We start from the raw sequence: 12,858 nt of genomic DNA on the forward strand, positions 1-12,858 counted from the left end.
GTTATTCTCATTGAAAGCAAGTCTAAGATGCAGTATATCTGTTCTATGTGTGCTATTTTTTATGCTTCCTGTTTTTAAGTTTTGTTTTTGTATCTTTTGCTTTCGGTTTTATACACCTGCTTCAAACAGCTGAAAATACAATATTTTTGGTTATGGAARCGATATTTCACAGCGGTTTAGATGGTACAATGATTATCTACACTATACTTGTTTGTTTTGTCACATAAACTGAAAATAGGCRAACTATTAGMATTTTAGAAACCAGGAAATAGTGGAGAGATTTCTGCATAGTGCATCTCTAARTAGTTGAACATGTTATTACTATAACCTAGTGAAAGTGACAAACTGACACGTTTTCATTTTTGTCAAAAACAGATTTATATCTAACGAGTGCCTTTGATTTGAAGGCCTGCACATGCGCAGTTTGGGGCGAGATTAGACCCAGTTATGTGTTTCTACTTGAGCCTATAAGTGTGATCTGGGATTTCTATTAGAGAAGCAGTTGTAGCCTATCTTCGTACTGTACTGTCTTTGGTGTCACCTTTTTAATATTCAAAAGCGGAATTCACTTCACATGCTCTCTTTCCATTTCCCCTGAAAACCGGAACATCCGGTTGTTGGGGACTTGGCAGAGACGCTACAAATGGAGCAACCAACAGCTACTTTCCTTGAAATATAGTTGGGAACACTGCAGCTCAGCTGGTACTCTAGGAAACATGGCAGCCGTCAGTAAATACCTGACAGCTAAAAACTCCTCAATAGCTGGGGGAGTCCTACTCGCTTTATGCATCCTGAAGCAAAGAAGAAGAGGAGGCAAGTCAAGCGGGTATGTTGCTGAATAAATTAAAATCTCGGTTGTACTTTAATTGTGCGTTGCAAGAGCCCCCATGCCATCTGTTCTTGACTGAGGTAAAAGTAGTTTTATATTGGATATTCGGTGGATATTYGGTTTTCTCTATATTGAACTAATTATGCCATGACTATGAAAATGTTATATTCTGAATCAGGGGTGGATGGAGAACMATCCACTCAACYTTTTGTTGTTRTTATWAAAAAAATAAGATTCCAGATTTCAATCTTCAATAGATCTTACTCAGAGCGTGTCATGATTATGAAAATGGTTATGTTCKGAATCAGGGGAGGATGCACAAAAATCCAGTTTATTTGTATTTATTATAATTTTTTGCCACTTTCAATCTTCAATAGTTCTTACAAAAACGTGCCATGACTATGAAAATTAAATATTCCGAATCAAAGGGTGGATGGAGAAAAATACCAGTTTTGTGTAGTAGTTKAMATKTWWAAAAATAATTGATGGGGGGATTATGATTTTTTGGGTGGATTATTTATATTATTAGGGTGGCTTTCAATATTCAAAAGCACTCTGCTTCGAAATGCTGATTTTCAGGTGGACCTAATCGCTGCATGTGGTGTTGCAGCCAGAGTGAATGGGTCCGTTCATTAATCACTCTCCTCATCCCACCCCAACAACCTGCCTCTTTAAGAGAAAGAGACAATCCCAAAAGTAGTTAGTTATTTTAGAAAAAATATCAACATTTCAAACCAGAAAATTATGTGGATTGTTCTCCATCCTCCCCTGTTCAGAATATATAATTTTTATAGTCATGGCACGCTTTGTGTAAGACCTATTGAAGTCCGAATATCCAATATAAAACTAATTTTACCTTGGTGTGTTCTTGTATCACAGAATTTGTGGCCAGCAATCCAAGTTAGAGAGAATTCTTGAATGTCCAATTTGACAGATGTAATGTCTTAAATCTGAAAGTCATTGATATATTGCAGTTCTATAATATTGCAGTTATCCATAAGAGACAAGGGTTGATGCAAATCGTATGTTGCAGTAATTATGTGTTATTATATCTCTGATGTAAGTCTCCATTCTCATTTGCAAAACAGTAGAGGTCTTTATATCGTGAGGCAGCAGGATAATTAGGGCAAATGTTGATATATTTGGCAACAAAGTAACAAAGACATCACTGTCAGTTTCCCCGCACGATACAATGTTGCTTATTAGCAGCATGCTGCCTGTCAGTGGAATTTTGAAAGTTCATTGGACAGTTACAAATTGCTAATTAATTTCAGGTTAAATGMTGTGTCAAGACTCCTTGTGACCTTAGTTTAGCCTACACACCATACACTTGGTTTATGATGGTCATGATGAAACTAATGTTACCTTGGTACTGCGTTGCTATGCTGATGTCCCACATGTCTGTTGAAACATTGTATCTGACTATGTGCCCTATGTGTTTTACAGTAAAAAAGGGGTCTCAGAACTGGTGTTGAGCAAGGAAGTAAGTATGTAAGTGCATCAACAAATGTATAAAATGTCCAACTACATGTCATTGTCACATTTGTCCCCTAACAACTGCTTTGGCTCTATTATTTGTGCAGGACAAAGCAGCTAAGAAAGACCGGGCGGCGGTGGACTATGTCTTCTTCCTCAGAATCAGCAAGATCCTCCGGATCATGGTGCCTCGGTGGTTCTGCAAAGAGGTGAGCCTTGTGGTTGGGTTGTTTTGTTACAGAAAATATGGTCAACAATTGCACATATTGAGCAAAAACAAGATCTTAGTATTTCCCAATGGCTTATTATAGGTTCATTATTATGTCATCTGAATAAGAATTTTAAGTGGATGTCTTTGTAAATGTCTATGTTCTGTTGCGTCACATCATGATAAGCATTGAACCTTGAAATAATCTATATCTGTGGGAACAGGCGATACCCTTGCCTTGTAAAGAWGGATATGTGTTCCTTCATTAAGTCACTTTTACCCCACAACTTATCTCTTTCTCTATGCGTGCGTGTCTCAACATGTTCTACAATATTGTCTAAACTTGTGTGTTCTACAAAACCACGGAGCCTAGACATTGACCTTATATACTGATCAGTTTGTTTGATAAGCCAAGGTTGCGATGACATGAAATCTGTTGGGTGTATCAGAGTTGATCCTCTATTGAACTGAATGAACTCTAATATGACGGGAATACTGGTCATGCTGTTAGTTAAGAACAGGCCCATTCTACATTTGAACTGCCATGTTTTACTCATTCATTTTTTAAATTAGTTTGCACACATTACTTACAATACAACATGAGATTGACTTGTTTATGAACTGTCCATTGTATTGTTTCATCTGAGGGATTTGCTCATCTGGTGTTGTCTGTTCCCCACCTGTCCTGCACCACTTCTCTATYCCCTCCATTGTTATCACCCCAGACTGGATACCTTCTCTTCATTGCTGCTATGCTGGTGACCCGGACATACTGTGACGTATGGATGATCCAGAACGGAACCATGATTGAAAGGTTAGAACCATAGAGCTATAATAGTGTTCTAATACCAGTTCTACGGTTAGAACACTGACTTCCCATGTGACTTGTTAGGATGCTTCACTATGACTGGTAACCAGATCATGATAGCCAATGAGTTTGCTGGTGGTGGAAGTGTTGAAAGGGTTAAAATATKATGGTCCGGTTCCCCATACACAGGTTCAGTTTAATACTGGACTAAGACACATGTTCAATGRAGATAATCATTGTAGTGCTCTTTACTCCATGACTAGGCTTAGTCTGTATTTATTATTTATACTGTATTTATTTTCCTGCTCAGGAATGGATTGCTGTCTTTCAATCTCCCACAGTGGTATCATTAGCAGAGATCGCAATCTGTTATTCCTACATTGCTGTCATACCTTGTGTAACTCTCCACCACGTGATGTTTTTCATAGAACCCAAACCTATAAAACCAATAACTTGTGTGTTTTTTTTGTTTGTTGCCTAGTATGTGTACTTAACACAGTTAAGCTTTTCAGGCCATAACATTTGTAAACTCAATATGACGAACTGCCATTGGCTATTCCAATGTATCTATTTGTATAACAAATAATCCTTAATGTCAGAGCTCTGCTTCCATACACCAATGCAGCAAAACACTCGCTAGGCCTTATATGTGAATTATCCTAAATCATCTTTCTAAATTTGTTTGGTTGTTACTTTCTCTCCGCTCTCCATGACTTCTAGCTCGGTCACCGTATATGTACTGTATGTGCTTGAGCTAACGCCACTTTTCCTTGCCAATTACTATGGCCATCATGGCAGAGGAGTTGGGTAAAGCATAAACAGATCTGAAGGAGGCCAGAGGCTAATCACTGCCACTAATGTTGAAATGAATCAATCTGACAATATCTATCTGTCCCATGTTTGCTCATTCTTGTGCATGTTGTGGTTTGCAGTGCAATTATCGCTCGCAACAACGCAGATTTCAAGAACTACTTGTTCAAGTGTTGCAAAGCTATGCCAATTGTAAGTGTGTTTTTGGTATTTCATCACATCCAAAATGTACAGAAGTCTAGATGTTAATTGATATACTTGAGTCTGATTTAAATTTCATATTGCAGTAATAAGTTAGTTGTATAACGAATAGTTTACAAATACCAGACTTCTGAATGTGCTACAGTAGCCCTACAGTACTTCTTTAGTGTTATAATTGTTCTTGTGGTGTAAATTCTCAGAGGAGGTCTGACATCAACATGGTAATATACACTGAATATCAAGTATTAACCTCTCTCTACTGTAATCCATCACTTACCAATACTAATGTATCAATAACCATATATTTAATTCAGACATTGGCTGGAATACTGGATAATATGTTGTTCTTGTACATACAGTACATTTGAACAGAATGTCAAGCTTCTGTGTATCTTATTCGCTAGACACTTGGTATTTCATTTGCTCTGCATGTGTTGTATTAAACAGTCCCTCTGCCCAAGTAAAGAACTAATCCTGATTTCATCACATGCATGCTGTGTTTGGAGAACAGACACTGCAATAGGTTGTATCTTGATTAAGCTCTGATAGTAATAAMGTGTATGTTTTGTGACTGTCCATTTCCAGTTTGCCTTGGTGAATAACCTCTTGAAGCTGGGTCTGAACGAGCTGAAGCTGAAGTTCAGAGAGAGGCTGACCAAACATCTCTACGACGAGTACCTCAAGTAAGCATTGTCTACTGCCTCATCTCAGAACCTTGATGTCTGGCTTTTTTGCATACATTCCAATAGGGACTACAGATAAATAGTTATCTAACTAAATATGGTGCAATGGTATGTTGTACATGGTCCCAAACAAATAAAAAAAATAACAGCCAATCTACAAATGAACTCACTCAACATGTGCCATCCCCAGAGGATACACATACTACAAAATGGGCAACCTGGATAACCGCATCGCCAACGCTGACCAGCTGCTGACTCAAGACGTAGAGAAGTTTTGTAACAGTGTGGTTGACCTCTACTCCAATCTCAGCAAGGTATAGTAGAGTTGACCTAAACCATCATTTTTACTACTGTTTACCTTCGTGTGTGTGGTTCCAAGGTGTCTGGTGCAAATTTGTATAGTATTTGTAGAACATCTTAGTCAATCATTAACTTCTTGTGTAAATCATAATATTGCTGAAAAAAAGCCATCAAGAAAGCTACATTGTGTGAAATGTTCACTTACTGCATCTCTCCTTTAGCCTCTCTTGGACATTGGACTGTACATCTTCAAGCTGACGTCTGCCATCGGAGCCCAGGTGAATATATACTTAGATTCCAGAGGCATCCAATAGATTCCATTCAGGTTTTAACGGGATGTAATGTCATTGATTCCCTCAGGGCCCATCGAGTATGATGGCCTACCTGCTGATCTCAGGCCTGTTCCTGACCAGACTGCGGAAGCCCATCGGTAAGATGACTGTCATTGAGCAGCGCTACGAGGGAGAGTACCGATACGTCAACTCACGACTCATCACCAACAGGTAAAGACCTGGATCTACACTGACTTTATCATGGGTTGGCAATACAGTGTTTTCTGATTTAAAGTAAAACCTGTTAAATAAATCTTTAAAAAAGAGAACTAACTTATGTTAAACATGTACTGTTTTGCCACAGTGAGGAGATTGCCTTCTACAATGGCAACATGAGAGAGAAACAGACGATTCATTCAACATTTAAGAAACTGGTAAGTACCATTAGTCCTTTGTCAGTAAGAGGGATATTAAAGATTTCTTCGTTCACTTCCATCTCAACAGGCAAACTGCTGATTGTGGTTGGAACTGTCTCTACAGTGTCTAATAATGTGGCGATACCTTTACTGCTGATTGTGGTTACTGGTCTCTAAGTGCCTAATAATGTGGCGATACCTTTACTGCTGTGTGGTTGGAACTGTCTCTACAGTGTCTAATAAGTGGCGATACCTTTACTGCCTGATTGTGGTTGGAACTGTCTCTACAGTGTCTAATAATGTGGCGATACCTTTACTGCTGATTGCGATTGGAACTGTCTCTACAGTGTCTAATAATGTGGTGATACCTTTGTCTTCTATCTTCTCAGGTCGACCATTTGCACAAGTTCATCTTCTTCCGCTTCTCTATGGGCTTTGTAGACAGCATGATCGCCAAGTGTAAGATCTRATGTTTTAACCCTACAGCTKATGATGATGTCCTCTGTTACATAGCCAGATATATATGGCTGTCAGTCAACTTGACATTGTCCAGACACCAAATTATTATTGCTTCGCTAGTTGACAAAATAACATTGTTCAATACAGAATTGGTTTGCCACCAGAGCTATGAGTCACTTCTTGGGTCTCTTCCCCCCTGCAGACATGGCCACCGTGGTGGGCTACCTGGTGGTGAGTCGGCCCTTCCTCAATCTGTCCGACCCCCGCCACATGAACAGCACCCAAGCTGAGCTGATGGAAGACTATTACCAGAGTGGCAGGATGCTGCTGAGTCTGGCCCAGGCTCTGGGAAGGATCGTACTGGCTGGCAGAGATATGACCAGGCTTTCCGGGTGAGACTTCACTCTTCCCTAAACACTGTGATCCCATCACCTATTCCATTGAATTGAAGACATTTAATTCGAAAGGCTTCTCCAGCCAGAGACCACATAACGGACATCATTCCCGTCTTTCCATGCCTTCACTCTACTCTTCCATCACGGCTCTTCATGCTTTCACTCCCAAGTGCTGTGTAGGTGGTCTTCTGATATAGGCCTGTCTCTCCTTCCMAACAGGTTCACCATGCGTATCACTGAGCTCAGGAAGGTCCTGAAAGAACTGAACTCTGGGAAATACGAGCGTACCATGGTCTCCCATCAGAACAAAGAAACATTAGGTGTAGAAAGAGTCACACTGGTCCCGGGCAGCGGACAGATCATCAACGTAGACCACATCATCAAGTATGTGTGACAATCCTCAGTGCATTTCTGTACATAATATTGGCTGCATAAAATCACTTTAATATTTTACTTTTACCTCACTGAAGTTGTCCAAGGCCAAGGTGTTTTCTGATGTCTGAGCATGATTCGTCACTAAGAACAGTGTCTGACTGTGTTGGTGTTGCAGGTTTGAACACACACCACTAGCAACACCCAATGGAGATGTCCTGATCAAGGACCTGACCTTTGAAGTGGGCATCTCTTTCTTTCCTTTGTATATTTTATTTAACCTTTWATTTTGGCATGGTTAGTCTCACTGAGAACTCACAGGTCTCTTGCAAAATAGATGTTATGAGATGGTAAAGCTACCATGACTTTGAAGTCCTTTGCCAATGAATGTGTGCCACTCGTCTAGTCATTCAGTTGGACCTAAGTACACTCAAACAACTTAGACTTTAATGGGTGATGTTGAAGTAGTGTTGACATTCAAAGTTCGGGTGGCCACGCTGGATGTTACAATGAGGTTATTTCCTCTCCCTGACACTCTCTCGCTTTCACTCTCTTTCTCCAGGTGCGGTCTGGTACCAACGTGTTAGTGTGTGGGCCCAATGGCTGTGGCAAGAGCTCACTCTTCAGAGTACTGGGAGAGGTGACGAATTGTCTGTTTTTATGATCTTGTTCTATTTATTCATACTGACATGACTGTGTCTATGTACGATAAGATGTGGCAATGGAAGATCTGGCAATAATGGAAGTACTGCAAACATTTTGGTTCAAGTGACTTAAGAGCACAGTAGGCCATGGAGGTAACATTAGGTGTGTTGTTGACTCTATAGCTCTGGCCTCTGTTTGGAGGGCAGCTGACCAAGCCTGAGCGAGGGAAGCTATTCTACGTTCCTCAGGTAACTAAATGGACACTTTGAGTCTTTTATATTTCCAATGTTATATTCTATTCCATGTTTTGGTAAATTGGCAGCCATATTGGCTCTACTGGAAGGCTGTTCCATCTTATTGTAGAGACCGTACATGACCCCTGACTTCTTCCATCTTAATGTAGAGACCCTACATGACCATTGGCACGCTGAGGGATCAGGTGATCTACCCTGACACCTATGAGGAGCAAAAGAGGAAAGGCATCTCTGACCAGGTGCTGAAGGAGTACCTGGGCAACGTCCAGTTAGGTCACATCCTGGACAGAGAGGGGACTTGGGACACCGTGCAGGACTGGATGGATGTCCTCAGTGGAGGAGAGAAGCAGAGGATGGCGGTAAGACGAAAGGGACAGTTTTATTTGATTCTTCAGTTTTTAATCGAAGCTTTCTCAAGCGTACATCATCACATTCTAATTCAGTTTATTACAGAACTGGGTATAATTAGGTGATTGACTTTGATGTATGTGTGATGTTTGTCTATCTGTCTGTAGATGGCAAGGTTGTTCTACCACAAACCTCAGTTTGCCATCTTGGATGAGTGCACCAGTGCTGTGAGTGTAGATGTGGAAGACTTCATCTACAGTCACTGCAGAACGGTACGGATAGCCCCAACCCCCTCCAGCCTTTAACCTTGACTCTAAGCATGTACTGTGATATGTCTGCGTGCTTACTTCCATCTTTATACAACTTCAGTTTAATCAATAACAATACATCTTACATACAAGTTATGWCTGCAGCATAGTTCATATAGTTCCTCATGTAATTATTTGGTCTGACAAGTGTTTGTAGCAGCTTTTTGGCTCTTATCTTATGACTGATTTGTTTCTTTATCCACAGGTTGGCGTCACTCTGTTCACTGTCTCTCACAGAAAGTCTTTGTGGAAACACCATGAGGTAAGATGACAACCTTTCTGGAAACACCGTTACGTGGGTCTTTGTGGCTTCTGTACAGTATGTTTTGCTGTGATGCATCTGGGAGTGTTTAGTGGGAAACTCCATCAGGCAGTTTTCTAAGATGTAGCTTTTGTCTCATTTGTGTCATGTCAGTCAAAACGTTTTGGTAAAGTTCCCCTGGTAGTACTTTTTAATGGTGAGTTTACGAACATATAGTATGATAAATAGATTTGAAACTTGTATCTCATTATGGTGAAATAAGTATCGCCAGTTATAATTGTAATGGCTTAGCAGATAATAAGAAGAAAATATCAGTATTTACCTGGCTAAAAGCGAAGGAATATAATATCTATTGTTTACAGGAAACAAATTCAATTTGATCTAATTTTATATAAAAATAAGACATTGTAATAATAGTAATCTCTATATACTAAATAATTTGTAGCTTGGTACTTTTTACAATTTTAGATGAAATTGTGTGGAAAAAGGACTGGAGGGGCAAAATATATTTCTCCCATGGGCAATCAAATTCAAAGGGGTGATGATATTCATGAACAGTAATTTTGATCCGAATGTGCAAATTGTCCAAACAGATCCTCAAGGTAGATGGATGATTTTAAATATGTTTTGATCCATGATGGGAGGTCATAATAAGGTTTTAAATACCTCTATGGACCGTAAAGGAAATCACACTACAAACTATCACCCTCATAAACTTAAGGAAATCACCAATGTCATGGATATATTGGAATTACTGGAAATATGGAGGCTTAAATACCCTGACCTAGTGAGAYATACAYGGCGGMGGCTTAATCAAGCTAGTCGTCTTGATTACTTTCTTATGTCATTCTCTCTGGCACCAAAAGTTAACAAAGTGTTGATAAGGGACAGAATGTAGTCGGACCATCAAATAATTGGCATTATTATTACTCTTACAGAATTTCCATGTGGATGAGGATATTGGAAATTTAATCAAAGCCTATTGGATGATAACTTGTTTTTAACTTGGACAGAATAATTTATAACTGACTTTTTCAGACATAACATAGGTACAGCAGATCACATTGTATGGGACACTTTTAAATGTGCCTTTAGAGGCCATGCAATTCAGTACTCCTCTCTTAAACAAAAGCAATGTAGGTCAAAGAGTCAACACAAACAAAGGAAATGGAAGGACTAACAGTACAGATAGATAGCAATAAAAACTGTACCATAGAGGCATATGGGGAAAAAGGCACAAAAATAATTCCTTGAAACTTGTTACAAATGAGTCAACCATTACTCATTAAAAAAAAAAATGAAAAAGAAAGTAAAGTACTTTAAGCATGTATTTCATTTCAGTCTCCTCCATTTCCACTAACCAAATCTAATTGTATGGATTTTTTTCTATTAGTAATGTAAAATTAACATCTGTACAGAAAAACTAATGTGAAGGCCAAATTACAGAGGAGGAACACATTGATGCARTTAATGCCTTTAAGTCCAGGAAAACTCCAGGGCTAGACAGCATACTAGTGGAGTTATACCAAACCTTTTTTTGATATACTCAGAGGACCATTATTAGCAGGTTTTAACCACTCCTATATAAATGGTAGATTATCAGACACTCAACAAGAAGGTCTGATTTAATTATTACTGAAACAGGATCCAATTGGTAAATATAAAGATCCAGTCCATTAAAACAATTGGAGGCCTCTTACACTTCAGTGTTGTGATGCAAAAATGTTAGCAAAATGCATAGCGGATAGAATTTAAAAGGTATTGTCGGATATTATTAATCCTAAACAGACAGGTTTTCTACATGRATGATACATTGGAGATAATATAAGACAAGTACTGGAAACAATAGAACACTATGAAAATCTGGGAAACCAGGCCTGGTATTCATAGCTGACTTTGAAAAGGTTTTTGATAAAGTACGACTGGAGTTTATATATAAATGCCTGGAATATTTCAATTGTGGAGAATCTCTTGGGTTAAAGTTATGTATGGTAACCCTAGGTGTAAAATAGTAAATAATGGATACTTCTCAAAGTTTTAAACTGTCAAGAGGAGTAAAACAAGGTTATCCATTATTGGCATATCTTTTTCTTATTGCCATCGAAATGTTAGCTGTTAAAATCAGATCTGACAATAATATCAAGGGGTTAGATATCCATTGTATGCTGATGACTCGTTTTCTTTTAAATCCAAAATGTGGATCCCTCCACAGCCTCATCGAGGATAAGAGGATCTTGATACTTTTTCTAATCTCTCTGGATTACAACCAAATKATGTGTACTATGTTATGTATTGGATCACAAAAAATAWAACTTTTACATTACCGTGTAGTTTACCAATAAAATGGTCTGACGGTGATGTGGACATACTCGGTATACATATACAGAAAAAAAGAAATGATCTCACTCCAATACATTTTATAGAAAGTTACCAAAAATAGATAATATCTTGYTACCATGGAAAGGAAAATACCTGTCTATTTGTGGAAAAATCACCCTGATTTAACTCTTTAGTCATATCTCAGTTTACCTATTTGCTTTTGGTCTTGCCGACACCTAGAAACCTGTTTTGTTTAAATTATATGAGCGWAAAATATTACATTTTATWTGTAATGGCAAGCCAGACAAAAATAAAAGGGCTTATTTATATAATGAATATTAATTAGGAGGGCAGAAATTCTGAAATATTAAAGCATTTGACCTCTCACTAAATGCATCAGTCATACAAAAGCTATAATTCAATCCGAACTGGTTCGCTAACAAATTAGTAAGAATATCTCACCCCATGTTCAAGAAAGGCCTTTTTCCCTTTATTCAGATTACAACCTCTCACTTCGGTTATTTGAAAATGAAATGATCTCCAAAATATAACTTGAAGAACTTGAAGAAGCCATAGAAAGTTGGTTGCAATTTCAGTTTAATTCACTAGAAAAGACAGAAAAAATAATACCACAAATATTGTGGTTTAACTCAAATATACTAACTGATGTTATTTTACCTGATATGCACAAGGTCCTCTACTCCGACAATTAATCCACACATAAAATGGCCAACCGAATCGTTTCTAGTCATCTCTCCTCCTTCCAGGCTTTTTCATCTTTGAATTTATATGGTGATCGGCATCTAAACTTTCATAGTATTACCACTACCACCGGCAAAACAGTTCGTCTTTCAATCACCCACGTGGGTATAACCAATGAGGAAATGGCACGTGGGTATCTGCTTCTATAAACCAATGAGGGGATGGGAGAGGCAGGACTTTCAGCGCGATCTGCGTCAGAAATAGAAAGGAGTTATATTTTAGCCCTTGGCATCGCAGMCGCTCGTTGGCGTGCGTRAGCAGTGTGGGTGCAATAATTGAATAACTTGGATTTCTAAATGTATTTTGCGACGCACGCGACGTGTTCAGCATGTTAGTGTTGTTCATCAGCTTACTCCAATTAGGGGAGGGTTGGTAGGGTTAGTGGAAAATAATAAATGAAAATACATATTTAAAGTATATGTGTGTATGTATGTATATATGTGTATATATATATATATATATATATATATATATATATATAGGTGGGCAAAAAAGTATTTAGTCAGCCACCAATTTGTGCAAGTTCTCCCACTTAAAAAGATGAGAGAGGCCTTTGATTTTCATCATAGTACACTTCAACTATGACAGACAAAATGAGAAAAAAAAATACAGAAAATCACCTGTAGGATTTTTTATGAATTATTTGCAAATTATGATGGAAAATAGTATTTGGTCACCTACAAACAAGCAAGATTTCTGGCTCTCACAGACCTGTAACTTCCTTTTAAGAG

At 38.5% G+C, this 12,858-nt stretch overlaps 1 protein-coding gene across 1 annotated transcript; it reads left to right on the top strand.

Moving 5' to 3' along the window:
- The first annotated feature begins 624 nt into the window (after positions 1-624).
- Positions 625-9,094, top strand: LOC111973436 (ATP-binding cassette sub-family D member 3). The gene is made up of 19 exons (XM_024000801.3): positions 625-826; positions 2,276-2,312; positions 2,413-2,514; positions 3,239-3,327; positions 4,254-4,323; positions 4,918-5,015; positions 5,206-5,329; positions 5,537-5,593; positions 5,676-5,818; positions 5,952-6,021; positions 6,393-6,462; positions 6,665-6,854; positions 7,077-7,241; positions 7,408-7,471; positions 7,792-7,869; positions 8,057-8,122; positions 8,278-8,487; positions 8,644-8,748; positions 8,990-9,094. Exons 1-19 carry the CDS (start codon positions 717-719, stop codon positions 9,053-9,055), a joined length of 1,914 nt encoding a protein of 637 aa, XP_023856569.1. The 5' UTR covers positions 625-716; the 3' UTR covers positions 9,056-9,094.
- Positions 9,095-12,858: the final 3,764 nt, after the last annotated feature.

Source organism: Salvelinus sp. IW2-2015, linkage group LG14 (assembly GCF_002910315.2).
Source record: "Salvelinus sp. IW2-2015 linkage group LG14, ASM291031v2, whole genome shotgun sequence".
In the NCBI taxonomy this organism is placed as follows: domain Eukaryota; kingdom Metazoa; phylum Chordata; class Actinopteri; order Salmoniformes; family Salmonidae; genus Salvelinus; species Salvelinus sp. IW2-2015.

Bases quoted from the DNA above. Each gene is read 5' to 3' on its own strand.
- LOC111973436 (XM_024000801.3), top strand. From the start codon at position 717: ATGGCAGCCGTCAGTAAATACCTGACAGCTAAAAACTCCTCAATAGCT. The intron at 5,594-5,675 runs GTGAATATATAC...TGATTCCCTCAG, and splicing joins CGTCTGCCATCGGAGCCCAG to GGCCCATCGAGTATGATGGC. The intron at 7,472-7,791 runs GTGGGCATCTCT...CTCTTTCTCCAG, and splicing joins TCAAGGACCTGACCTTTGAA to GTGCGGTCTGGTACCAACGT.